This window comes from Abramis brama, assembly GCF_963993115.1.
Source record: "Abramis brama genome assembly, chromosome: 15".
In the NCBI taxonomy this organism is placed as follows: domain Eukaryota; kingdom Metazoa; phylum Chordata; class Actinopteri; order Cypriniformes; family Leuciscidae; genus Abramis; species Abramis brama.
The window spans coordinates 1,395,194-1,421,809 of NC_139977.1; the positions used below are offsets into that span (position 1 = coordinate 1,395,194).

Genomic DNA, 26,616 nt, shown 5'->3' on the forward strand with positions numbered 1-26,616 from the left:
ATGAGAGATTATGATGAAATCACTTCTTTTCTGGGAACATGGGGTCCATTCCAGCTGACTGTTTTCTTTGCATTAGCTATAAGTATCCTTCCAAATGGTTTTGTGGGCCTCTACATCGTTTTTGTGGGTGATACGCCACCTCACGAGTGTCTGATCCCTGAGGAGTACAACATCAGTGACGTGTGGAGAGAAGCCGCAATCCCAACAGTGATGCAAGATGGCATTTTAAAGCGCAGTTCCTGCTCCAGATACAACATGGAAACACTGAGAAATTTAACCATGCTTAACTACACCCCAAATGTGGATGTTAATGTCAGTGAGATAGAGATCGAGTCCTGTATGAATGGCTGGAACTACAGTAAAGTGATTTACGAGAGCACGATAGTGACAGAGGTCAGTCGGCAGGTTGTTTGTATGGTGATGTACTGTTGCTGTATGGTCTAATGTCCAACTGACCAAACTGTTCTTGAGATAAATCTGGATAATCCTTTGAAGATCAGTTCAAGTAACTTTGATTGGGGGAAACAATAAACGTTTCTGGCTTGTTTCTGCCCAGAGGAAAAATGGATTGTTCAGTGGTTGCTTTCCCTAAGCTTAGGAGACTTAGATGTGATTCTCAAATATCTCTCATTTTAATATCAACAGTGTCTCAGTTATTTCTCTTAAAATTGTTTAGGAGAAATAAAAATAGGCACAAATGAGACATGAGTAAGTTCTGAGAAAAAGGTGTCCAAAATGAGAATGCCTCTGAGAAACATGGGAGATATCTTTATTGCCTTGCAAAGGTTGCTCTTTATTATTATTATTGTTATTTTTTTATTACATAGGGGTTTTGCACCTTTAAAGAGTTAGTTCACCCAAAAATGAAAATTCTGTCATTAATTACTCACCCTCATGTTGTTCCAACCCCATGTTGTGTCAGCTTAACTGAATCCTTCAAATCAATAGCATTTCTTAACTACTGTAATGTGTTCAGTGGGAACACTTTTTTAGTTAACTTTACCAAATGTTTCAACTTATTTGTTAAAATATAGTAATCTGTACTATTCCCATACTATTCCTTGTTTGCTCAGAAAACACACTTTAAGATTTATTGATTGGTTTGAGTGCCATTTTGTCAAGCAAAATAAATAAATAATAATAATAAATAAAGGCGGGGCAATTTTTAATAGACTTTTCACTAATTTCCACCACTTCTGCAGTTATTTTTCTGTTTGCATTCACTCGTTTCCCAAAGTCATCTTAAATGTTGAATTGTCAATACAACTGAACATTTTGAGAGAACATGACATAAGCTGACTTCAAAAATTGATGTTGATTTTCCTCTAATGTTTTGCTCGCCATTATGGTGATCAGTGTTCCCTTTGGTTGGGCACCTGGGACTTTATTTATATTATTGTAATTCTCTACCTATTGAAGCAGCGATGCAACAAGAAATCACAGTTATTTGGTTTCAAAGGAATGGAAGTTATAATATATATATATATATATATATATATATATATATATATACAGTATATATATATATATATATATACATATATATATATATATATATATATATATATACATTAACTTTGTTAAGTTACTTTTCTGTGTTTGTGTATTTCAGTGGGACTTGGTTTGTGAGAATGAGTACAAAGGCCCACTGACCTCATCTATATACTTCTTTGGTGTGTTGGTGGGGACCTTTCTTTCAGGACAGATGTCTGACAGGTTAGCGCCCACAATCCAAGTGTTAGCTCTCGAATCTTCACACAAAATACACTAATGGTTAATAGAGCTGACAGCTAAGCTAAACTTTTTATATGTGGAATTCAAATATGACTCTAAAATGATAAAATATGATATATTTGATATGTGCAGGTACGGCAGAAAACCTATACTTTTTGCCATGATGGCTATGCAGACAGTGACCATCATAATCCAGATGTTTTCTCCAAGCTGGGAAATCTTCACTGCCATCTACTTTCTTGTGGGATTTAGTGGTTTTTCTAATTATGTTGTAGCATATGTCCTAGGTAAAACCATGAATTACAATCATGCATGATTTCAAAAGTCATCTGTGTCTCCTCTCATCTGATGAAAATGCATTCCTCTTGATGAACAGGTTGTGAAATTCTGAGTCCAGCGAGTCGGGTGGTGTTCGGTTCTCTGGGTGTCTTCATGGGATCTGGAATCGGTCTGATGCTCTTTCCATTAGCAGCTTATTTCATCCGCAGCTGGCGATGGCTGGTGCTCACGAACGCCCTCACTGGAGTCCTGTATCTACCGCTGTGGTGGTGAGTGTGTGCAGAGACTACGTTAAAGCCACACAGAATTAGAAAGAAAGATCAGGTGTGAAGAATTAAGATAACACATGAAGAAAGATATTTCATAGTAACATCAAACGGCTATAAACCAGGGAGAAGCAGGAGGTCATTAAGAGTGTTGGGGAAAGTTACCCATTTGAAAAGTAATGCATTATAACATTGCGTTACTCCCAGGGTTTGAAATTAACTTTTTTACACACCGGCCAATTTGGCTACAAAATTTTTAAGTTACTGGCCATTCAGAACTTCTACTAGCCAAAAAAAGAAGAAATTAACCAGATTAACTACATCACAGCTTTTGTATTTGTATTATTTTTTTTAATATTCTTTTTATTAAACATTTTCGTTATTTCAAACAAAACATATTAGAACCAAAAAAAAAAAAAAAAAAAAAAAAAAAAAACACAGCACAGAAAACAATATTAAAGAAAACAAATCAGAAACAGAAAACAATCTATGGGCATATGGACAAATTACATACAGCATCTCATCATATGATTGTACCTACATTTTATCCAGTTTGTGTTTATGACCTTTTAATCTTCAAACATTTTAGAATATTCTCCCATTTTTTAAACATGTGCGATTTACCATTGAGACAATACCTCAATCTTTCTAGAGTTACAACTTCTTATATCAGAGATTTCCACATCTGAGTAGAGGGGGCATCGCTACTAACCCATTTGATCATTATAGCCTTTCGAGCCAGCATTAAGAGAAACTGAACAGTCTCTTTGTGAGCTCTCAGAGGGTCAGGTATAAGCCCCAGTAGGCACATGAGTGGGCTGAGTGGGGCTGTCTGTCCAATCACCAAACTGATTTCCCTGCATATTGCCTGCCAAAATACCTTGATGTTCTTGCACTCCCAAGACAGTGATATCTAGTGCCCTTAGCTGCGTAATGTAAACATTATGTAGAATATTGAACTGCATTTCTTTGTATCTATTACAGATTGATATTCTATTGTATTTGTATTTTAAATTTGTACATTTATATATATATATATATATATATATATATACATTTAATTTAATAATTTTGCTGTATTTAATAAATTATGATGACTCACGAGTTGAGGATTTGCGCTAAATCTGCGCAGATTTGGTTTACACGAATTTACCCAGCAAAGTGAGTAAACGTAGTAACACGCCAAATTGGCCTGTGATTTGACAGCGTTACCCGCCACAGTTGATTTTTACCCGTATTTGGCAGGTTGGCAGGTGTTAATTTCAAACCCTGGTTACTCCCTTAAAAATTAACTAATTGTGTTACTTAGTTACTTTTTTAGAAAAGTAATGTGTTACGTTACTTTTGTGTTACTTCCGCGTTACTTTTTTTCACCTGGGCTGGGCTTGTTTTTTTTTTTAAACAAAAAAGTTATATTTTTGGGCAAATGTAAAGACCCTTTCACACCAAAAGTGAAATAATAATCCTCAGGCTGAAGGAAATGCAAATTCACACATGTCCAGTAGAGGGCGCTGCTCAAGCAAGCCTTTCAGCTGCTGTTATACGCAGCACATCGCCTGAAACAACGATCATAGTGTCAGGACCGCTTCCCACGTAGGACATGAAAAGTTTAGTAGACTATTCGCGCTAAATGAATGGTTAATGTCATGGTGCAATGAGCAGAAACTGCTCTTTGTAAATAATTGGAATCTGTTTTGGGAGCGTCCTAGGCTTTTCCGTGTCGATGGCTTACACCCAAGCAGATTCGGAGTGGATCTTCTGTCGGATAACATCTCCAAAATGTTAAATACCATTAAATGACTAGTAACCAAAAGTCCAAATCATAGTCTCTCCTGCACCAATTTAAATGATATAAATACTAGTGTAGAACATTGCATAGAAACTGTGTCTATTCCTCGTTTAGTGAGATCAAATAATAATTCTACTACAGGATCTAGGAAAAATCTAATTATTATTAAAACAGAAAATGTTGCTATTAGTAAACAAAAACAATTTTTAAAGCTAGGTCTTCTAAACATTAGATCACTCACACCTAAGGCAGTTATTGTAAATGAAATAGTCACAGATAATAGCTTCGATGTACTTTGCCTTACTGAAACCTGGCTTAAACCAAATGATTATTTCGGTCTAAATGAGTCTACTCCATCTGGATACTCCTATAAGCATGAGCCCCGTCTGATTGGTCGTGGCGGCGGTGTTGCAACAATCTATAGAGATATTCTCAATGTTACTCAGAAAACGGGTTATAAGTTTATTTCGTTTGAAGTACTTGTACTAAATGTTACGCTCTTAGATGTTAGAAAAAAATCCATATTATCTCTAGCCTTGGCTACCGTATATAGACCGCCTGGGCCTTACGCTGATTTCCTAAAAGAGTTTGCAGATTTTCTCTCAGATCTATTGGTCAATGTAGATAAAGCATTAATTGTTGGAGATTTTAACATACACGTAGATAATTCAAATGATGCGTTAGGGGCTGCGTTTATAGATTTATTAAATTCCTTTGGGGTCAAGCAAAACGTCACCGGACCAACTCATCGTCTTAATCACACACTCGATTTAATTATATCATATGGAACCGATCCAACCGATATAGATATCATTCCACAAAGTGATGATGTCACTGACCATTACTTGGTAACTTGCATATTACGTACTGCTGTAATATGTCATGCTGCGCCGCGTTATCGACCAGGCAGAACAATCCTTCCATCCACCATAGATAATTTCTCAAATTGCTTATCTAATCTGTCTCAGCTGCTGCCTGAACCCAAACAAACAGATGAACTAGAAGAACTAACTAGCACTATGAGCACCATTCTCTCTAGAACATTGGATGTTGTTGCACCCATTAAATTAAAAAAGGTCAGAGAGAAAATTAAAGCACCATGGTACAATAATACTACGCATGTTCTAAAGAGAGAAACCCGTAATTTAGAGCGTAAATGGAAACAAACTAATTTAGAGGTCTTTAGAATCGCATGGAAAGACAGTATGTCACGTTATAAAAAGGCCCTAAAAGCGGCCAGGGCTGAGCACCTCCGCAAACTAATAGAAAACAACCAAAACAATCCAAGGTTTTTATTTAACACCGTGGCTAGACTAACAAATAAACAGACGTCACCCGAACAAAATATCCCGTTACAGTTTAGTAGTAATGATTTCATGAACTTCTTCACTGAGAAAATAGAAAACATCAGAACCACAATTGTAAACGTTCAATCCTCAATCGCGCCTTATAATTCAGCCTCAATTATCACCCCGCAAGAACAATTACAGTGCTTTACAACTATAGAACAAAAAGAGTTAAATAAACTTATCACTTCATCTAAAACAACAACATGTTTATTAGATCCTATACCAACTAAACTACTGAAAGAAGTGTTACCTGTAGTGGAAGAGCCTCTCCTCAATATTATTAACTCATCTTTATCTTTAGGTCATGTTCCAAGAACATTTAAACTGGCAGTTATAAAACCTCTCATTAAGAAACCACAATTAGATCATAATAATCTAGCAAATTATAGACCCATTTCAAATCTTCCATTTATGTCTAAAATACTAGAAAAAGTTGTGTCCAACTGGGCTCTTTCTTGCAAGAAAATGATATCTATGAAAAGTTTCAGTCAGGATTCAGGCCGCATCATAGCACTGAAACTGCGCTCGTTAAAATCACAAATGATTTACTTTTAGCTTCTGACCAAGGCTGTATCTCAATACTAGTTTTACTTGATCTAAGTGCTGCGTTCGATACTATAGATCACACAATACTCTTAGATCGACTACAAAATTATACTGGTGTTCAAGGACAAGCATTAAGCTGGTTTAGATCATACTTATCTGACCGCTACCATTTTGTCTATTTAAATGGAGAAAAATCGATCATAACTCCAGTAAACTATGGAGTGCCGCTATGGAGTTGTCTTTAAATCCAGACAAGACAGAGGTAATACTTATCGGTTCAAAAAACCGCCCACAGAACCTCTCACAATACAACTTTGACATCGTAGGATGTCCTGTTACTTTATCCTCTACAGTAAAAGACCTGGGTGTTATACTCGATTGTAACCTGTCTTTTGAAAATCATATTTCGTATGTTACAAAAACAGCCTTTTTCCACCTTAGAAACATTGCTAAGCTACGTAATATGCTATCAGTTTCTGATGCAGAAAAGTTAGTTCATGCATTCATGACCTCGAGACTAGATTACTGTAATGCTTTATTAGCCGGTTGTCCTGCATCCTCAATAAACAAGCTACAGTTAGTCCAAAATGCAGCTGCTAGAGTTCTTACTAGATCAAGAAAATATGATCATATAACACCGATTTTATCATCACTACATTGGCTACCTATAAAGTTCCGTATTAATTACAAGGTATTGCTACTGACTTATAAAGCCCTAAACGGCTTAGCTTCAGTCTATTTAACGGATCTTCTATCGCCCTATAATCCATCGCGCGCTTTAAGATCAATAAATTCAAGGCTTTTGGTCATACCTAGGATATCCAGATCAACCAAAGGAGGGAGAGCATTTTCACATTTGGCTCCGAAACTCTGGAATAGCCTTCCTGATACTGTTCGTTGCTCGGACTCGCTCTCCCAGTTTAAAACTAGATTAAAGACGCATCTTTTCGGCCAGGCATTCATATAATATTGTTAATCTTACAGTTCAAACTACAATCCGGCCTCTAGTTCATAAATGCCAGAGGAGAACTGGCCCCGACTGAGCCTGGGTTCTCCCAAGGTTTTTTTTTTCTCCATTAGGTCACCTGATGGAGTTTTAGGACACCATTAGGTCACCTGATGGAGTTTTTTCGGTTCCTTGCCACTGTTGCCTTTGGCTTGCTCAGTTGGGGATATTTTGGGGATATTTAATTTTATTCTATCAATCAATAAATTCCACTAGAAACAAACCTTGTTGTATTATTTTATTTTAATTTAATACTGTGAAGCTGCTTTGATACAATCTGTATTGTGAAAAGCGCTATACAAATATACTTGATTTGATTTGATTTGATTTGTTATTCTGGATAACGAAAGAATAGGATGCAGGAGAAAAAAGTTGAACACTTACTTTACCAATAAAAATAAAATAAAAATCTACAGTCATTTTTGCTTATGGTTTAACTGAATTGCTTATTGACTGCTATAAGAGAGCTGTCAGTCAATAAATAGGAAAACAAAGTAACTTGCATTACTTAATTGAAAAAGTAACAAAATTTTGTTGTAATTTTTAAAAGTAATGCGTTACTTTACTAGTAACTTGAAAAAGTAATCTGATTACGTAACTCAAGTTACTTGTAAGTTACACACATTTATATTTACATTTAGTTATTTTACATTTACATTTAGTCATTTAGCAGACGCTTTTATCCAAAGCGACTTACAAATTAGGACTAAATTAAGCGAGTCATCATGAAGAGGCAAAAACAACGCAAGAAGTGCTCAAAATACGAAGTTCAGGCATTATTCAGAGTAGCATAAGCCCGATAAGTGAGGTTTTTAAAGGGAAAGGGAAGTTTTTTTTTTTTTTTTAGGTTAAGTGCTCACGGAAGAGATGGGTTTTCAGCTGTTTTTTGAATGTTGTCAGGGATTCTGCATTCCGGATGAGGGTGGGGAGATCGTTCCACCAGCATGGAACTGTGAATGAGAATGTTCTGGAAAGTGATTTTGTGGCTTTCTGTGATGGAATCACGAGACGTCGCTCTTTGACTGATCGTAGGCTTCTGGTAGTGACAGTAGGAGGGAGCTGAGCCTGTGATAGATCTGTAAGCAAGCGTCAATGCCTTGAACTTGATGCGAGCAGCGAGAGGTAGCCAGTGCAGAGAGGTGAACAGAGGAGTGACGTGGGCCCTCTTGGGCTCATTGAAGACAAGACGAGCTGAAGCATTCTGAATCATTTGTAGAGGTTTAGTTGCACATGATGGAAGTCCGGCCAGAAGAGCATTGCAGTAGTCAAGCCTAGAAATGACCAGGGCCTGGACGAGAAGTTGTGTTGCATGCTCAGTAAGGAAAGGCCTGATCTTCCTGATGTTGTGCAGTGCAAACCTGCATGATCGAGCTGTCTTTGAAATGTGATCTGTGAAGGTCAGCTGGTCATCAAACGTTACTCCAAGATTTCTGAACGACCTTGATGGGGTGATTGATGATGATTCTAGCTGGATAGTGAAGTTGTGCTGTAGAGACGGATTGGCAGGGAGGACGAGAAGCTCAGTCTTTGCCAGGTTGAGCTGCAGGTGATGTTCCTTCATCCATGTCGAGATGTCCGCCAGACAGCTTGAGATCCGTGCAGCTACTGTGGGATCATCTGGTTGAAATGAGAGGAAGAGCTGTGTGTCATCAGCATAGCAGTGGTAGGAGAAACCGTGTGCCTGTATGATGTGTCCCAGTGATGTGGTGTAGATGGAGAAGAGGAGGGGACCAAGAACTGAACCCTGAGGAACCCCTGTGGTCAGCTGATGTGCTTTGGATACCTCGCCTCTCCATGCGACCTTGAAGGACCTAGGATCTAGTGAGATAGGACTCGAACCAGTGGAGTGAAGTTCCTGTGATGCCCAGTGAAGAGAGGGTGGACAGAAGGATCTGATGATTCACAGTGTCGAAGGCAGCTGACAGATCGAGGAGAATGAGGACCGAAGATTTGGAAGCAGCTTTTGTGATCCGTAGGGCTTCTGTGACCGACAGTAATGCAGTCTCAGTTGAATGCCCTTTCTTGAAGCCGGATTGGTTGACATCCAGCTGGTTGTTTAGAGACAAGAAGGATGTTACTTGGTTGAAAACAGCTCTTTCAAGTGTTTTCGCAATGAATGGTAGGAGAGAGATAGGTCTGTAACTCTCTACAGATGATGTGTTTAGTGTTGTTTTTTTAAGCAGTGGAGTTACCCGAGCCTGCTTGAATGCAGTAGGGAAAGTGCCAGTATGGAGGGATGAGTTGATGATGTGTGTGAGTGCTGGTAGAAGTGTGGGAGAGATGGCTTGTAGAAGGTGTGAGGGGATGGGGTCTAGAGGGCAGGTGGTAGGATGACTGGAGAGGAGAAGTGTAGATACTTCTTCCTCGGTTAGCGGAGAAAAGGAGGACAGAGGGATATTGGCTGTGGAAGGGGTCAGACTGGGTTCCTGTGTGTGTGGAGCTGAGAACTGACTGCTGATAGTTGTTGTTTTGTTGGTGAAGAAGTTCGCACAACACACACAACACTGGTCATTAATATATGGAGAAAGCAATCCAATCACATAGAGTGTGGACATACGGTATTTCATATGTCTCAGGAGGATAGTAATTAGTTAATATTTTGAGACTATGTGTGCAGCCCCACTTCATATTAGGTGTCTTAAACTACTTTGTGTCCCTAACAAAAGGGATCATAAATTGAGAAAAGTCCCCCTGTGGTGAAAATCAAACTTTTAAATGTTGTTTATAAGTCTATGTGGTGTTTTTAATATGCTTTAAGTCAAACCATGTGTAAATTCATAAGTCGACTCCATTGCTGAGTATTTTCTCCTTAAAACTGCAGTGAACCAAAGACAGTCTCAAAAACACGCTTTGAAATCGCTGGTGTTTCTGACGTCACAAACTACCTTGTAACCAATCAGATCAACGTGTGATCGTCAACCAGTGGATCTCTGAGCTGAGTGAGTGAGTGGAGGCGGGGCTCATTCGCGCATACTAAATGAGGCAAGGGTGTCAAATTACATTCAAGATATTTTAAGGCAAGAATACATTTTTTTCAAGGAAAAACCTTTTAAAGGGGTGGTATAATGCCCTATTCACAAAATGTAAAATAAGTCTTTGATGTCCCCAGAGTGTGTGTGTGAAGTTTTAGCTCAAAATACCCCACAGATATTTTTATATAGCATGTTAAAATTGTTACTTTTTGAGGGTGAGCAAAAACGCACTGTTTTTGTGTCTGTCCCTTTAAATGCAAATGAGCTGCTGCTCCAGGCACAGGGGGCGGAGCTTCAAGAACTTGTGTCCTTTTAAGTTTCAAAAACTTTTAGCCTTTTATGTTCAAACCGGATTCAGAATGATGGAGAGACTCAAGAAGAAGTGACAACATGTTGAGGCAACAGGACATTTCTGAATGGTTGGTTGATGAATTTATGTCGCTTATGTGTAGTTATCTTCTAGTCATTGATTAGCAGTATTCTGTCATGATAACCTATAAATCGTGTTCCAGGGGCGGGGTTTATGTAAATTTTAGGGTTGGTGATATCACTAACCTGGGAGGAATGTTGTGTAGTCTCTACCAGCCGTTTGTTGTAGTCCTTAAAAAGCTATTTAAAAAAAAAGAAAATATCTCCCTTTGCTTTGAACTTTGAGCGTTGTAACTTTGCAGATGTTGTTTATGCTCAAACAGCAACATTACACACTAAATAAAGTTAGTGGACTACACGACATTCCTCCCGGGTTAGTGACATCACTAACTATAAAATTTACATAAACCCCATCCCCGGGAATGCGATTTATAGATTATCATGATAGAATAAGCTAATCAATGATTAGAAGATAGTTAACTCCTCATCAGCTACATAAATTTAAACATAAACAAAAAAGTTTTTGAAATTTTCAGGACACAAGCTCTTGAAGCTCCGCCCTCTGTGCCGGGAGCAGCAGCTCATTTGCATTTAAAGGGACAGACACAAAAATGGTGCATTTTTGCTCACCCTCAAAAAGTGACAACTTTAACATGCTATATAAAAATATCTGTGGGGTATTTTGAGCTAAAACGTCACATACACACTCTTATGAAAAAAGCATTATACCACCCCTTTAAATATGTCATTTTGGTGATCAAAGATGAGTTTTAAGGGATACAATTATTGACTACAGGGGGACTTTAACCCTTTTCATAAGAGGTCATTGTATTATAAAACACTGTAGGTTTCGGAACTCAAAACTTATTGTTAGTCTAAAAACAGCTTTTATCGAAACCAAGCCACCGCAATGACTTCACTAATGTTAAGAAAACAGTGTTTATTTTCAACTGTGTGCAGTTTATTGCTCTGGCCACATCTTTACATATGCTCATCTCTCAGCATGAGAAAAATAGCTACATAAAATATACAAAAATATCTTAAGCAGGTCCACGCTGAGAACATAAAGTCTTAATAATTTAAAGTGTAAAATAATAACATTATTTAATTACTATGTATAGTAATGGCTTAAAGTACAGTGGCTTGAAATGCTCACAAAAAAACAAATATATATATCTCTTGAATTAATATTTAAAGCTGACTAAAGTGACTGAACTGGTAATAAAAGTGTTTGTGTTTGTCATGCTCCAGGTTTATCCCAGAGTCTCCCCGATGGCTCCTCTCTCAGGGAAGAATAGCAGAGGCCGAGGCCATACTGAGACTCGCGGCTCACAAGAACAAGGTCTCCGCTCCAGAAGTCCTCTTCACTTCTTCTGAGGTGATGAACTTTAGACAAACACGCCCTAAATAAACTCAAACCTGCTCCAGTTTCATTAATGCTTTTCATGTTTCCTTAGATTGAGGAGGCAACAAATATGAGGGAGAAAAAACATAACATTCTGGATATTCTAAGGAACTCTAATGCTGTTTTAACCATCACGATTTGTTCATTTCTGTGGTATGCAGTAATATTTTTCTACAGATATTGTTTTTAATTTCTACTTGGTCAAAATCATCATCTATATTACTTTCAAGTTTCTCATCTAACACACCTGATCTGTCCGACGCTCTACGACCTGCACAGGGTTTCTCAGGCCTTGTCCACACTAATACATTTTCAGCGTTTTTATTAATGAAAACTTTTTGAAAACGCTCTCCAAAGTGGATCGATTTTAAAACGCTGTTTACGTGTTGTAGTGTGGACTGTCAAAACGGAGGTATTTAAAAACGACGACGTAAGTTTAGTCATGTGACGCATATTGAACCAATAGATACTCATGTTTATAGCGGTGTTGTGCCTGTTATGTGTCGTTCACTTTCACACAGTTGATAAAATATGTTACTCCACACACTCTTCATATCACAGTCCTGCGATGATGACAGAAAACTCACTCACATTTGCTGTCCTGCGGTGAAACATGAGAGATTTAGTGTTTTAGACCAAACATATAATGGTGAATGAGAGCGACCTGGACGATCAGTGAATGATAGAATATTTTGCTAAATATAATTATCCTGTCAGAAAAATTGCGCAATAACTTTATTATTTATGTTTCCATGTTGACGCATGCGCTGTAAAGGGGAATTTAGCATTTTCAGGGCGTTTTCCAAAAGTTTCTCATCCGCATTGAAATGCCTGAAAACTCTACTGTGGATGGAGAGCGTTTTTAAACTAAACGCTGTTTTCAAATGTATCCGGATTAATGTAGACGCAGCCTCAGAGTCGTGAGACACCAGAGGAGGGCTGATATAAACAAGTGCTGCTTTTCTCCGTCAGGATGGTCATCACCATGTCTTACTACGCTCTAATTCTGAACACCACAAACCTTCATGGAAACCCATACCTGAATTTATTCTTGTCTGCGGTGGTGGAGGTCCCAGCTTTCATCATAGCCATGCTTCTGCTCAGATTCTGCGGGAGGAGATTCTGCCAGTCTTCCACTCTTCTAATGGGTGGAGCAATGATCTTCATCGTACAGCTCATTCCTAAAGGTAAGATCCGATCCTGTCCTGCATCACACATCTAACTGTGTGGAAGTTACATGTAGTTACAAAACGTTTGTTAGGTCTGAACCGGAAGTGAGGTTTACAATTAAGCTCATGGATTATCCTCTGGACAGCAATAGACAAAAACATGTCAATGAAGTTGCATTGGCTGTAGTTTAGGAGCCAAATGACTTTGTCAATCACTTGACAAATGACAGAATTGCCTGATAAAAATAGTTTATAAGCGCTTTATTTAGTACAGAGATTCTAAGCTTTTAACAGCAGTCACTTCTGTCCTGCGATGAAGGGATGTTTTAGTACATGATCTACAAGGATTTAATTTATATAAACAAGAGTGTTATTGTGCACAAATCTCAGTCTTCATTTCTGTCTATAATCATTTTTTTTTTTTTTTTGTCTATAGACATTTTAAAATTTTCAGCTTCCTTAACGATTGCTTGACATCAAAAAAACTTTTTTGAAACTTTTTTGCTTTTGTAGTTGACTGCAACAAAAAAAAAATATGTATAACATTTATGTATTAAAAAAAGTATATACAACAAATTTGGTAAAAAAAATCTTATAATAATCAACTTTATGATTTCACTAATAACTCCGCAACCATGTGTGACAGACAAAAGTCAAAATTCTTGTTTCTTTTCTTCCAAACTTCTCAAAAATAATTTGCATATACAGAGAGAGATATGGACATTCGGAAGCTTCATGAATTTCTGATGCTTAGTGCTAACAGCAAACTGTAAATGATCAGACATTTCAACTGACAGATGATGTCTGTAATACTAATATCATGTACATCTAATCTTCTGAATGTCGCAGCAGAAGTCCAGACTCGTCCAGATGTTCTTCTTCAGACCTCGGGTGTAACGAGTGCTTATTTGAGTTACTGTTGTCTTTCTATCAGCTGAACCAGTCTGGCCATTCTCCTCTGACTTCAACGAGGCATTTTCGCTGACTGGATATTTCCTCTTTTTCCAGACCATTCTCTGTAAACCCTTGAGATGGTTGTGTGTGAAAATCCCAGTACATCAGCAGTTTCTGAAACTCTCAGACGCCAACAACCGTGCCACGTTCTTCTTAGTCACTTAAATTACCTTTCTTCTGTAACGATAAACTGGATGGAAGCAAATGCAAGTGCAAAGATGTATTTATTGGATAATCAATACTCAATGGTAATGACAGATCGATGCAATAATATCTCCAGCGCTGTAGGCAGTCTCTCTCTCTGGAAGAAGCCGATGATCAGGAACACAACAGCAGGAGAGCGTGACGCAGGGACTGAGACAGGCGATCCCCAGTGCAGCGTGAAGGTGATGGTGAAATCCAACGGTGAGATCAGAGGTGAAGTAATCCAAAGTCCAGTACACAGGAAACACGAGGGAACAGGAACAGGCATGAAGACAGGATACTCAAACAACGATCTGACAAACATGAGACGAAAGACAGGGCAATAAATAGGCTGGTAAGATGACATACAGCTGCCACTGATCACAGATAATCAGTGGTAACGCCCACATGAAACAATCAGCATAACGAGACAATTAACACACACACAAACACACAAGACAAGAATGAGACAGCGGATCTACCAACCGTGACAGTACCCTCCCCCCTAGGAACGCCTCCGCCTCCAACGAACCTACCTGTCGATTGTAATCCTCGATAAGGGAGTGATCCAGGATGTCTCTAGCAGGCACCCAACTTCTCTCCTCCGGACTGTAACCTTCCCAGTCCACCAAATACTGGAATCCGTGTCCCCTCCGTCTCGAGTCCAGTATACGATGTACCGAATATGTAGGTTCCCCATCTACGAGTCGCGGCGGGGGAGGAACCGGGGCAGGCGGATTAAGATGAGAATGAAACACGGGTTTTATTTTAGAAACATGGAAGGCGGGATGAATTCTCCTGTACGCTGGAGGAAGGTTGAGGCGAACTGTCACCGGACTAATGATCTTGGTGATAGTAAACGGGCCAATAAATTTGGGAGCAAGTTTATTAGAAACGGAGTGGAGAGGAATGTTCTTAGTAGAAAGCCACACTTTTTTGACCAACGACGTATACGGGTGGCCTAGACCGGTGGCGATCGGCTTTAGCCTTGGTGCGCGCCCCCACCTGGAGTAGAGTCTCACGGGCTCTAGTCCAAGTGCGGTGACACCTCTGGACGAAGGCGTGAGCGGAGGAGACCGCGACTACGGATTCCAGGCTCGGAAAAATAGGTGGCTGGTACCCTAAACTACACTTAAACGGAGAGAGGCCCGTAGATGACACTGGTAACGAGTTATGGGCGTACTCCACCATAGAAAGTTGTTGGCTCCAGGACGAAGGATTCTTGGAAACCAAACATCGCAACATTCTCTCTAAATCCTGGTTGGCTCGCTCGGACTGACCATTGCTCTGGGGATGATAACCCGAAGACAGACTGACTGTAGCTCCTAATAATCTACAAAACTCTTGCCAGAATTTGGACACAAACGGAGAACCCCTGTCAGAAACCACGTCCATCGGGAGGCCATGTAACCGAAAGACGTGATCAATAACAGTAACCGCTGTCTCCTTGGCTGAGGGTAATTTGGGCAAGGGAATGAAATGTGCCGCCTTCGAGAACCGATCCACTACGGTTAAAACAACCGTCATGCCCTTAGAGGGCGGGAGGGCGGTGACAAAATCTAGCGCAATGTGGGACCAGGGTCTCGAAGGGACAGACAGCGGTCGAAGTAACCCATCAGGAGGTTGGTTAGACGTCTTACCAACGGCACAAACCGAGCAAGCCAAAACAAAATCGTGAATGTCGCGAGCCATTAATGGCCACCAAAACCGTTGCTTTACTAAGTGACTAGTGCGACTTACCCCTGGATGACAAGCCACGTTGGAGCAATGACCCCATCGAATGACGTCGGACCGTAACCCCTCCGGAACAAACAACCGATTCGGTGGGCAACCGGGCGGAGGCGTTACCCCTTCTAAGGCCGTCTTGACCTTCGATTCGACCTCCCATACGAGTGTGGAGATAACTACTTTCTCTGGTAAAATGCACTCGGGAGTAACCGGGCGTTCGGATGGATCAAAAATACGAGATAAGGAGTCGGGTTTGATGTTCTTGGAACCCGGGCGGTACGGGAGAGTAAAGTCAAAACGTCTGAAAAAAAGTGCCCACCGAGCCTGCCTGGAGTTGAGTCTTTTGGCAGATTTAATATATTCAAGGTTCTTATGATCGGTCCAAACAATAAAAGGTACCCCCGACCCCTCTAACCAGTGACGCCACTCCTCCAACGCTAACTTGACGGCCAACAACTCTCTGTTACCAATGTCATAGTTACGTTCGGCAGGTGATAAACGATGGGAGAAAAACGCGCAAGGGTGCATCTTGTCGTCTGAGGAAGCGCGTTGGGAAAGAACTGCACCTACCCCCACCTCTGACGCGTCGACCTCCACCACGAACTGACATGTGGAATCAGGGGCGACTAAGATGGGAGCCGAAACAAAGCGGCTTTTGAGGTTAGCAAATACAGCCTCAGCTGTATCTGACCACCTGAACGTCGTTCTGGGGGAGGTCAAGGCAGTCAGAGGTGTGGCTAGTTGGCTGAAATTGCGAATGAAACGCTGATAGAAGTTGGCGAACCCCAGAAACTGCTGTAGGGCCTTACGGGAATCTGGACTTGGCCAATCCATCACAGCCCTAACCTTGTCAGGATCCATGCACACTCCCTCATAAGAGACGATGTAACCTAGAAAAGGAACAGACTGTGCATGAAAATCGCATTTCTCCGCCTTGACAAAAAGCCCATTCACTAGCAACCTCTGAAGCACTCGTCTGACGTGTTGAACGTGTTCCTGGAGAGATGAAGAAAAAATCAATATGTCATCCAGGTAAACATATATGAACTGATCAACCATGTCTCTCAACACGTCATTGACGAGTGCCTGGAAAACCGCTGGGGAGTTGGAAAGCCCGAAAGGCATAACCAAGTATTCAAAGTGCCCCCTGGGGGTGTTGAACGCGGTTTTCCATTCATCCCCCTTCCTGATGCGAACCAAATGATAGGCGTTACGTAAATCCAATTTTGTGAAGATGGATGCTCCCTGCAACCTCTCGAAATCTGAAGACATCAACGGCAAAGGATAAGTATTCTTTACCGTGATGTTGTTCAGCTTTCGGTAATCAATACAAGGTCGCAGAGAACCATCCTTCTTCCCCACAAAAAAGAACCCCGCCCCCGCAGGAGAAGAGGAAGGTTGGATGAATCCGCTAAAGAATCAGAAATATATTTCTCCATGGCCTCCCTCTCAGGGACAGAAAGAGAGTAAAGTTTGCCCTTTGACGGAGACTTACCTGTCACTAGATCTATAGCACAGTCATAGGGACGATGCGGAGGAAGAGAAGCAGCCCGAGACTTACTGAACACTTCCTTCAGGTCCAGATACTCCGCGGGCATGTTTGACAAATCCACTGCCTTCTCCTGTAACACAGAAACAGATACAGACGGACACGCAGAGACAAGACAAGAGCCGTGGCAATGCTCGCTCCACATAGAAACGGAGTTGGAACCCCAGTCCACACGAGGGTTGTGTTTCACCAACCAAGGGTGCCCCAATACAATAGGTGCCACCGATGAGTCCATGAGGAGGAAGGGAATGGTTTCCGTATGGTTGCCAGAGGTGATAAGAGTTATGGGACCAGTAGTGAGCGAGATGTTGGGGAGTTGTTGACCGTTGAGGGCACTGACCGAGATCTGGTGAGGAAGAGATCAGATGGGGAGGTGTAACTCGTGTGCTAGGTGAATGTCCATGAAGTTCCCCTCGGCCCCGGAATCCACAAGTGCTTGGCAGGTGTGTGTCTTGTTGTTGGCCCATCTCAGTCTTACCGGAAGGAGGGTAGATGGTGAGGACTTCCCGGCGGAGATCCCACCCGATAGTAGCCTCAACTTTACTATCGGGCTTGCTCTTTTACCGGGTACGAGTGTAGAAAGTGTCCGCGGCCACCACAGTAAAGGCAGAGTCCATGGGATCTCCGCCTTTCCCTCTCCTCCTGGGAAAGCCGGGCTCTCTCCACCTGCATGGGCTCGTGATCGTTGATGGGACCGACCGTGTTCTCCTCCACGCCGCCTCGAGGTCCGGCGCCTCCGTGGGTATGAACGGAGTGAACGTGTTGGTCCAACTGGTTGATACGAGCGTCCACCCGCAGCGCCAGATCGATAAGCTCGTTGAGATGAGGAGGCAGGTCCAGCATATACACCTCTCTCTGAACACGGTCGGCCAGCCTATGCAGGAACATATCCCACTGTGCCTCCTCGTTCCACTTGCACTCAGCCGCCAGAGTGCGAAACTCGATTGAATAATCAGCCACCGAGGAGCTTCCTTGTTTAAGGTCGGCAAGTCTTCTAGCCGCTTCCTTGCCCGCTACCGCCCGGTCGAACACTCTCTTCATCTCGGCGGCTAGTGCGTGGAACGAGGTACAGCATTGGTCTTGGTTCTCCCACACCCCCGTTCCCCACAGGGCCGCTCTTCCCTTCAGTAAAGTTAGAACGAATGCCACCTTCGATTCCTCAGTCTCGAACGTCCTTGGCTGTAGCGAAAAATGCATAGAACACTTGGTGAGAAACGCTCTACAAAAATTAGGCTCACCAGCATAACTCTCAGGAACAGGTAGGCGTGGTTCTGGACGATGTCCCATCTCAGGCATGACAGGGGGAATGGGCGGTGTGGGCGGCACAGTGGGAACATTAAGTAGCTGGATCTGTTGGGTGAGCCCGGACACCTGCGTCACGAGCGCTTGGACAGTGCGTCCGGTGTTTGATATACTCTCCTGCTGCTGACCCATCCTGGCGTTACTGTGATCGACGAACTCCTTAAACGTCGCCGCGCTTGCTGCTTCCATGGTCGGTCAGATCGTTCTGTAACGATAAACTGGACGGAAGCAAATGCAAGTGCAAAGATGTATTTATTGGATAATCAATACTCAATGGTAAAGACAGATCGATGCAATAATATCTCCAGCGCTGTAGGCAGTCTCTCTCTCTGGAAGAAGCCGATGATCAGGAACACAATAGCAGGAGAGCGTGACGCAGGGACTAAGACAGGCGATCCCCAGTGCAGCGTGAAGGTGATGGTGAAATCCAACGGTGAGATCAGAGGTGAAGTAATCCAAAGTCCAGTACACAAGAAACACGAGGGAACAGGAACAGGCACGAAGACAGGATACTCAAACAACGATCTGACAAACATGAGACGAAAGACAGGGCAATAAATAGGCTGGTAAGATGACATACAGCTGCCACTGATCACAGATAATCAGTGGTAACGCCCACATGAAACAATCAGCATAACGAGACAATTAACACACACACAAACACACAAGACAAGAATGAGACAGCGGATCTACCAACCGTGACATCTTCCTCGTTCTTAAGCTCAGTCTGAACTTCAGCAAATTGTCTTCATCATGTCTGCATGCCTATATATAGAGAATGTATATATTTGTCATTGCAGACCTAATGGAGTTGGCAATCTTAATGGAGATGCTGGGAAAACTTGGTGTTACCGCTGCATTCTGTGTAGTTTATGCCGTGACTTCAGAACTGTTTCCTACAGTGGTGAGGAACATGGCCATGGGAACCTGCTCCATGACGGCTCGCATCGGGAGCATCGTTTCTCCCTTCATCATATACTTGGGTACAGCCACAGATTTTATGTTTTTTCTATTATTTTATATAGGATTTGCTATATGATTTAATCTGCTCAAATAAAATTAAGGGAACACTTAATAATCATAGTATAACACCAAGTCAATTAAACTTCAGGATATCAATCTGTCCAGTTAGGAAGCATAAGTGATTGTAAACCAGTTTCACTTACTTGGTGCAAATGAAAGTGCACTAACAAATTGGACAGGCTGACTCTTAAGGCTCTAGGGTCTCTTGTTTGCCATCGCCCCAAAACACCGTGCCAGGTTAACTGGACTAGGAACTGTGTCGTAACTCTAATAATGAAACTTAACCTGGCTTGGGGAATTCTCCAAAGGTCGCTCCAACTGACTGACCTTGGCTGGATGTCGGCCCACTTTCGTCCACTGGCCTTGTTGACCTTGGCCAACAGATTTCACAAGAAGTATTTTCCTCTTCCAATCTGGTCACTTCTGTAAACTCTAGCTTTTTCTGCTCTTTTATTGATGCATTTGAACAGAATTTACGTGGCTCACCCCAGCCAAGACCCTGTCTTCCCTGCTGGGTTTTTCCAATGAACTCTTGGAGCTTCATGTTGGCGATGGTGTTCCACTTCCTGTCGGTCTGAACCTCAGCACCAGCATAGAATGTATATGAATAAGATTTTCAAATTGAAAATTTCATTCATTGAGATCCAATGTGTGATTAAAGTGTTTCCTTAATTTTTTGAGCAGTGTATATGAGCAATATGAACATTGCATAAGTCATCACTTGTGTAAATTATTTCTTTTTTTCTGTAAAGGTAACTACTATAGATATATTCCTTATATTGTAATTGGAAGCCTGGCAGTTTTTGCTGGCTTAATTACTTTACTGTTACCAGAAACTAAAGGAAAAGTTCTTCCTGAGACCATTGCTCAGATGCAGCGAATAAAAGGGTGAGTGCATTATTAATTCTCCTATCTTCATAATCAATGCAGTCTTAAAAATGATGAAGAATTAAATATTCTAAATTCAGTTCTGAGTTTGGGTTTTTAAAATAGAATACATGTGCTTAAAGTCTGATTATTATCAGAAATACCATTAGTTAAAATATAACATTTCTTTGCTTTTATCTCACAGGCTGAGGAGCTCTAAAAAACAGGCTTCAATGATGAAGACAGTAGTCATCAAAGAAGTGAAATTATAACAACCGGAGAGTAACAATTAATAAAATGTTGTCCCATCCATCAAACTATCACGTTTCTGTTTGTGTTTGGACTTCCTCTGTGTTCATTGTTTCGAGCCACTCCTCCTTCATTAGTTCATTTGGTTCAGCTGTGTCTTGTTAGTTACTATGGTTACTGTCATTGGGTTCATTTGCCCCAGCTGTGTCTCGTTTTCCTGATCTGTTCTCTGTGTGTTTAAGCCCTCTGTTTCTCCCTGTTCGTTGTCTTGCATTATATATTGTTCATTTATATATCAGTGATTTTTGGTTGTTTTCTGGTCTAAGTTTTGAATTAAAGTATGCTATTGTATCTCCTTTTTCGTGCGCTTGATTTTAACCACCTCACTCGTGACACAAACGACTTACCCTAACCCTAAACTCCATTCATGAAGTATGCTGTTGAGTTGACGTCATGACATACATTTGGCTTGACTTGCGTTGAGTTGCCATTGTCGCCTTTGGCTTGATCAGTTGTGGACATTTAAAGGGGTCCTATTATGCCCTTTTACGAAGTCTTGATTTTGCTTTTGTGGTGTACTTGAATGTTTTCATGCTTGATTGTTGATCATGTTTGATTGTTCTGTAATGCACCCAAGGGGCTCATTACCTGCATCTAGTAGGAATGCTGCTTCTGTGGATTGATTTAAGAAACTTCTTAAGACACATCTTTTTAGTCAAGCCTTTAATTTATAACCTATTACTGTGTATTTTTTTTATATTTGTATTTTTTCTCCTTGTTTGATTTATTTTGTTCTGTACATGTCACATGTTTTAACCACTCTATATATTATAATGATTTTATGTATATTAGAGTTTTAATAGGTTTACATGTTGTCTTAGTCATTTTAGTCCATATATTCCTCTTATCTGTTTTGTGTGTGTATGTCTTTAAATGATTATGGGTCTGCCTGTCATGTGAGCAATCACATGACAGGAAACAGGAAATAGGAAATAGCCTGCATAAAGGAAGCAGCATGGCAAACAAACGGGGTCTTTGTCAAGACGACCAAAACTGGATCGAGGACTTCTTTCCATTCCAGCAAACCTCATCACTTTTCATTGGATTATCACTACAGTTGGATTGTATATACACCGGTGGACACTTACACATTGGGGCTTACAGCACGCAAGGACTCTTAAGGACTGTTTTATGGTATGGAACCAATGGACTCTATGCTTTTAACAGCCTAAGGCTTCTTTGTTGTATTGTGTTGTTTTAAGTTCCTGGTAGAAATTGTAAATACACTTCATTTATTCACTTTATTTCTGTTGTCGTCTCATCTTTTAAAACACTTAATTAAACTCACACAGTTTAATCTGACCCCATTTTTAGGTCATGTAACTCTATCAATTACGCCGTTTGTTACACATGCTGTAGCGCTTTGAGTTTGGAGCGTTTTTTTTCTGCTGCAACACAAAGCAGTGTCTCGTGTCAGTCCAGGTAACTCAGAGAACGAGTGAACATTGTTTATTTATATAAACGACCAACGTTAAAACAAAACAGGTTGAAAATCTGCAAAGTTTTCAACAGTTTCACTGCGTCCACACACAACTCCCAAAGGAAGGGGGCAGAGCAAATCATCTGCTATCCTGACTAGCATAAAAAAAACCTCCCGACTTTCAGACCTGGAAGAGGTCTCAGGAGAGAGCCGTTCTTTTGTTCTTTTCTGAAGTTTAGTGAGAGCATATCCTTGCTCTCCCTCATGTCGACCCTGCCTGACGACACCCCACCTTCATACGGAGGGAACCGCTGAGAATAACAGTGGCCTATGGTGATGTGGTGGGATTGGACTTCCTTCATCTGTAACAGCCTGTTATATGCGCCCTCTCCGCACCGGGAAGGGCGATGAATGGGACATGAGTGGCGGTATTGCCCGTTCTATTTATGATGGATGGATGCACTTTTATGGACTTCAATACAGAAACAGCAATTCACTGCCATTATAAAGCTTGGAAGAGCCAGGACATTTTTTATATATATAATTCCGATTGTATTCGTCTGAAAGAAGAATGCATTTACATCTAGGATGACTTGTGTCACAGTTGTGTTCTGTTTAGTTTGTTTTCATTGGACTTGTCTGCCTGTCTTCATGTCACGTGTCTTCTTCACTGTTATTATTAGTTCAGTTGTATCACCTGTGTCTAGTTAATCATCATCATCATCATCATCATCATCCACATCACCTGTGCTCAGTTAATCAGTGTTCATCTGTGTTAGTATTTAAGTTCCTTCAGTTCAGTCAGTCTTTGTCCGTTATCTGTTGTATTTAGTGTGTGATTAACCGGCCTGTCTGTACCCGTTGGAAATTCTATTTAGTAAAAGTTTGTATCGGAGCCTTTTTGCCTTCACCTTCACCTTCTTCTGTCTGCACCACACCCTGACAGAATAACGTACCACCCTAAAGTGGACATTAGGGTCAGAATAATCGTCCTGGCTCAGGAGAGCCAAAACTTTTTTTTTTCTTTTACCCTGGGCTTTTTTAGCCTTACCAGCAACAGCGCCCTCAACGACGAGAGCCTGAGGACCTTGTTCCTGATCGGGGCCACTTTCAACCGTCCCCTTGATCTCCCTGACACCACGGGACTGAACTGGAGGGAAACTGTCCTCCGGTGTCTGGAAAGTGTCGGGCCTCGATCAGGGACACAGTCAGAGCCAGGGATTCCTCATGCCATGCCTGAGACCTTGTCTTCAGCTAAAATGGCCACCGCCTCATCGCTTGAGCCCTCAGCCAAGATGGCCGCCACCTCAACCTCTGAGCCCTCAGCCAGGATGGCCACGGCCTCGCCCAGTCCAGAGTCTCGTCCCACCGAGACCGCCCGTCCAGAGTCTCGTTCCGCCAAGACCGTCCTTCCAGAGGCCAATCCTGACCAGCCTGAGAATCTTCACGTCATACCTGGCCAGCCTGATCTTCACATCATGCCTGACCAGCCTGATCTTCACGTCGTGCCCGCCGAGCCAGAGACAGTTCACATCAGTCCTGCCGAGCCTGAGCTTCATGTCAGTCCTACCGAACCCGAATCTTCCGTCCCCAAGTCTCCGAATTCCCACCCAGCCTCCCTCTCCCACCTCCTCCCATCTACCACCTCTCAACCCTTCTTCCACCACTGCCTGCCAGCACCTCAGCTCCTCCTACCACCTTCAGGGAGGTGGAGTCGCCATGGGTCTGCCGGCCTACAGCTCCTGCCTGGTCGGTGGATCCCTGGTCTCCACCTCCAACCTCCGTGACCCGAACTCCACCTCAGCCCGACAGTCCATTAACGTCCCCTTGGCTCCTACCTCCCTCAGCTCCACCGTGGCCCATCTGGTCACCAGTTCCGCCAGGCTCCCTTGTCCCCCCGGATCCACCTTGGTTGCTCGTCAACCTTCCCTCACCTCTGGACTGCACTCCTCTGGCCATGCCTCGTCCCTTCGTACCCACGGCTCTATCGGACTCCTCACTCCCTTCAGTTCTTCCTTGGTCCTCACTCCCTCTGTCTCCACCACGCCCATCTGTGTCCCCGCCTGCACCTCAGTCGCCAGAGCCGGCGGCCCCGCCATGTCCCACCATGTTCCACCGGATCCTCTGCGTCGCCTGTACGCGTCGGCTCTCTGGCTCCACCCTGGTCTCCTCTCCCACCTGCTTCGCCCCTGTCAGTCAGCCCTGCCTCCTCCATGGCTTCTCCCTCCGTCGTCTCCGCTCTGGCCGCCTGCACTGCCTGCTCCGCCCCGGCCACCTGCACTGTCTGCTCCACCCTGGTCCCTCCTGCCTTCAGTCTGCCCTCACCCGCTCTTCGTCCTCCTCCTGAGTCCCCTCCCTCCGCAGTTAGTCCTTCTACGGCGCGAGGTGATGCCTACCGGGAGGGGGGAGTAATGTCACAGTTGTGTTCTGTTTAGTTTGTTTTCATTGGACTTGTCTGCCTGTCTTCATGTCACGTGTCTTCTTCACTGTTATTATTAGTTCAGTTGTATCACCTGTGTTTAGTTGATCATCATCATCATCATCATCATCATCATCATCATCATCATCATCATCCACATCACCTGTGTTCAGTTAGTCAGTGTTCATCTGTGTTCGTATTTAAGTTCCTTCAGTTCAGTCAGTCTTTGTCCGTTATCTGTTGTATTTAGTGTGTGATTATCCTGCCTGTCTGTACCCGTTGGAAATTCTATTTAGTAAAAGTTTGTATCGGAGCCTTTTTGCCTTCGCCTTCTTCTGCCTGCACCACACCGACAACTTGAGGGTGAGCAAATCATGGGCTAATTTTCATTTTTGGGTGAGCTATCCCTTTAACGCAGTACAGGGCGGTTATGAGAGGTGGATGACAACAAGTAAACAGAAGAAAAGAAAACATGAATGCTTTCATGTCCGAAAACATTAGCATTTCATAAGTCCCTATACCGACTCATTTCCAGACATGGTTGATTGGAATTGGGGAATGTGTGCAAAGGATTGTGGGTGATTGGAGGACGTAAAGGACACACCCGAGCATCCTTCAAAATACGTGGAATTAAGGACACAAAACACATGAATGCTACCTTTAAGGATCCTTCAGACTGAGACGGACTTTGATCCCCATTATTAACATGGAATGTTTTTTTCCCCCAGAAACATTTTAGTTAGAAATTGATCTAATGTTTTTAAATGTTACACTTGTTACTTTTGAATGTTCGCAAAACATTCTGAAATGTTCCCATAATGTTTACAAAACACTAAAATGTAATGTTCCCTTAACGTTTGCATAACCAAGAAAAAAAAGAAGCTTTTTTAAAAGAAAAAACTGGACATTTTAAAAGTTGGGAGAGCATTCAAAAATGACGTTGAATGGGAACATTAGCAAAACATCCATAGAATTTTTTTATTTATTAGGTGGTCTCCACTGCAACACAACATAGCTGGATGTCATCTCTCTCTGGATGTCATTTGGGCGTTATGGGTGGAGCTAGAAGGTCAACGACACCCTAACCCCGCCCATAACCACATCCCTCCGCCCATAACCACATCCCTCCACCCATTAGATCCAGAGAGGTGGAGCTAGACGTCATGAGGCTCTGCAGGGAGCAGCACTTGGAAAAGCATCACTATACTGAGAAATGTGGTAAAACTAATAGATGTACCATATGTAGTGACGCTGTGAGATGAGTTTGCCTCCACCCGTCTGTGTCTGAAAATCAGGACTTATGCTTCACTTTCCTCTGAAGGTTTTGTCGGGGAAGTGACGCAGGATGGCAGAAGGGAGGATGGCATTGGGGAGACGTTTCAGATGGTGACAATGATCAAGACATGGATTATCAGGAAGTAAGAGATAATAAAGGGAAGAAGAACAGCAGCATGGGTGATGGATCTGATTGGTAGAAAGAGAAATCAAAGTAATTGTTACTTTTGCTAAACAATCAGAACAACAAACGCCTCCTGTTAAACTATCAAAAGCAATAGAGAAAGAGACAGTGAAAGTTGTAATGGAACCCTTGTAATCTAAAGTCTCAGTAATGGAAAAAAAATGATCAAAATGCAAGGACAAGAAGCAGAAGCAAAAGGTTGTTAAAATGAAAACAATAGCAGAATTGTGTGCAGAAATAGGCAATAAAACCGGAGGGATCATTTGAGACATCAAAGGAATTTAGGATGGGTCATTTCTGCTGAAGATTGCAGACGTGGAAAGACAATAAAAGGTTCAATTTGAAGGAAAAAGTCTACAGACAAATAAGCTTTCTGTATGAGAGTATTTACCCTGAAGGATCTAAGGGGTTTCAGTTACAACCTGTGTGAATTACTTTAAGAAAGCAACCATACATTGGTGTTGTTTTATTTTCTTTGTTTTCATATTTAATTTCATAATTATTAGTCATTTATGTAGT

The 26,616-nt window shown here is 42.0% G+C and overlaps 1 protein-coding gene across 1 annotated transcript; it reads left to right on the plus strand.

Moving 5' to 3' along the window:
- Nucleotides 1-26,060, plus strand: slc22a4 (solute carrier family 22 member 4; the record flags this gene model as incomplete). The annotated part of the gene is made up of 13 exons (XM_084137979.1): nucleotides 1-393; nucleotides 1,613-1,716; nucleotides 1,867-2,021; nucleotides 2,111-2,282; nucleotides 11,562-11,688; nucleotides 11,768-11,868; nucleotides 12,688-12,902; nucleotides 19,401-19,583; nucleotides 20,376-20,511; nucleotides 23,265-23,778; nucleotides 23,834-24,582; nucleotides 25,777-25,856; nucleotides 25,960-26,060. 13 exons carry the CDS (start codon nucleotides 1-3, stop codon nucleotides 26,058-26,060), a joined length of 3,030 nt encoding a protein of 1,009 aa, XP_083994105.1.
- Nucleotides 26,061-26,616: the final 556 nt, after the last annotated feature.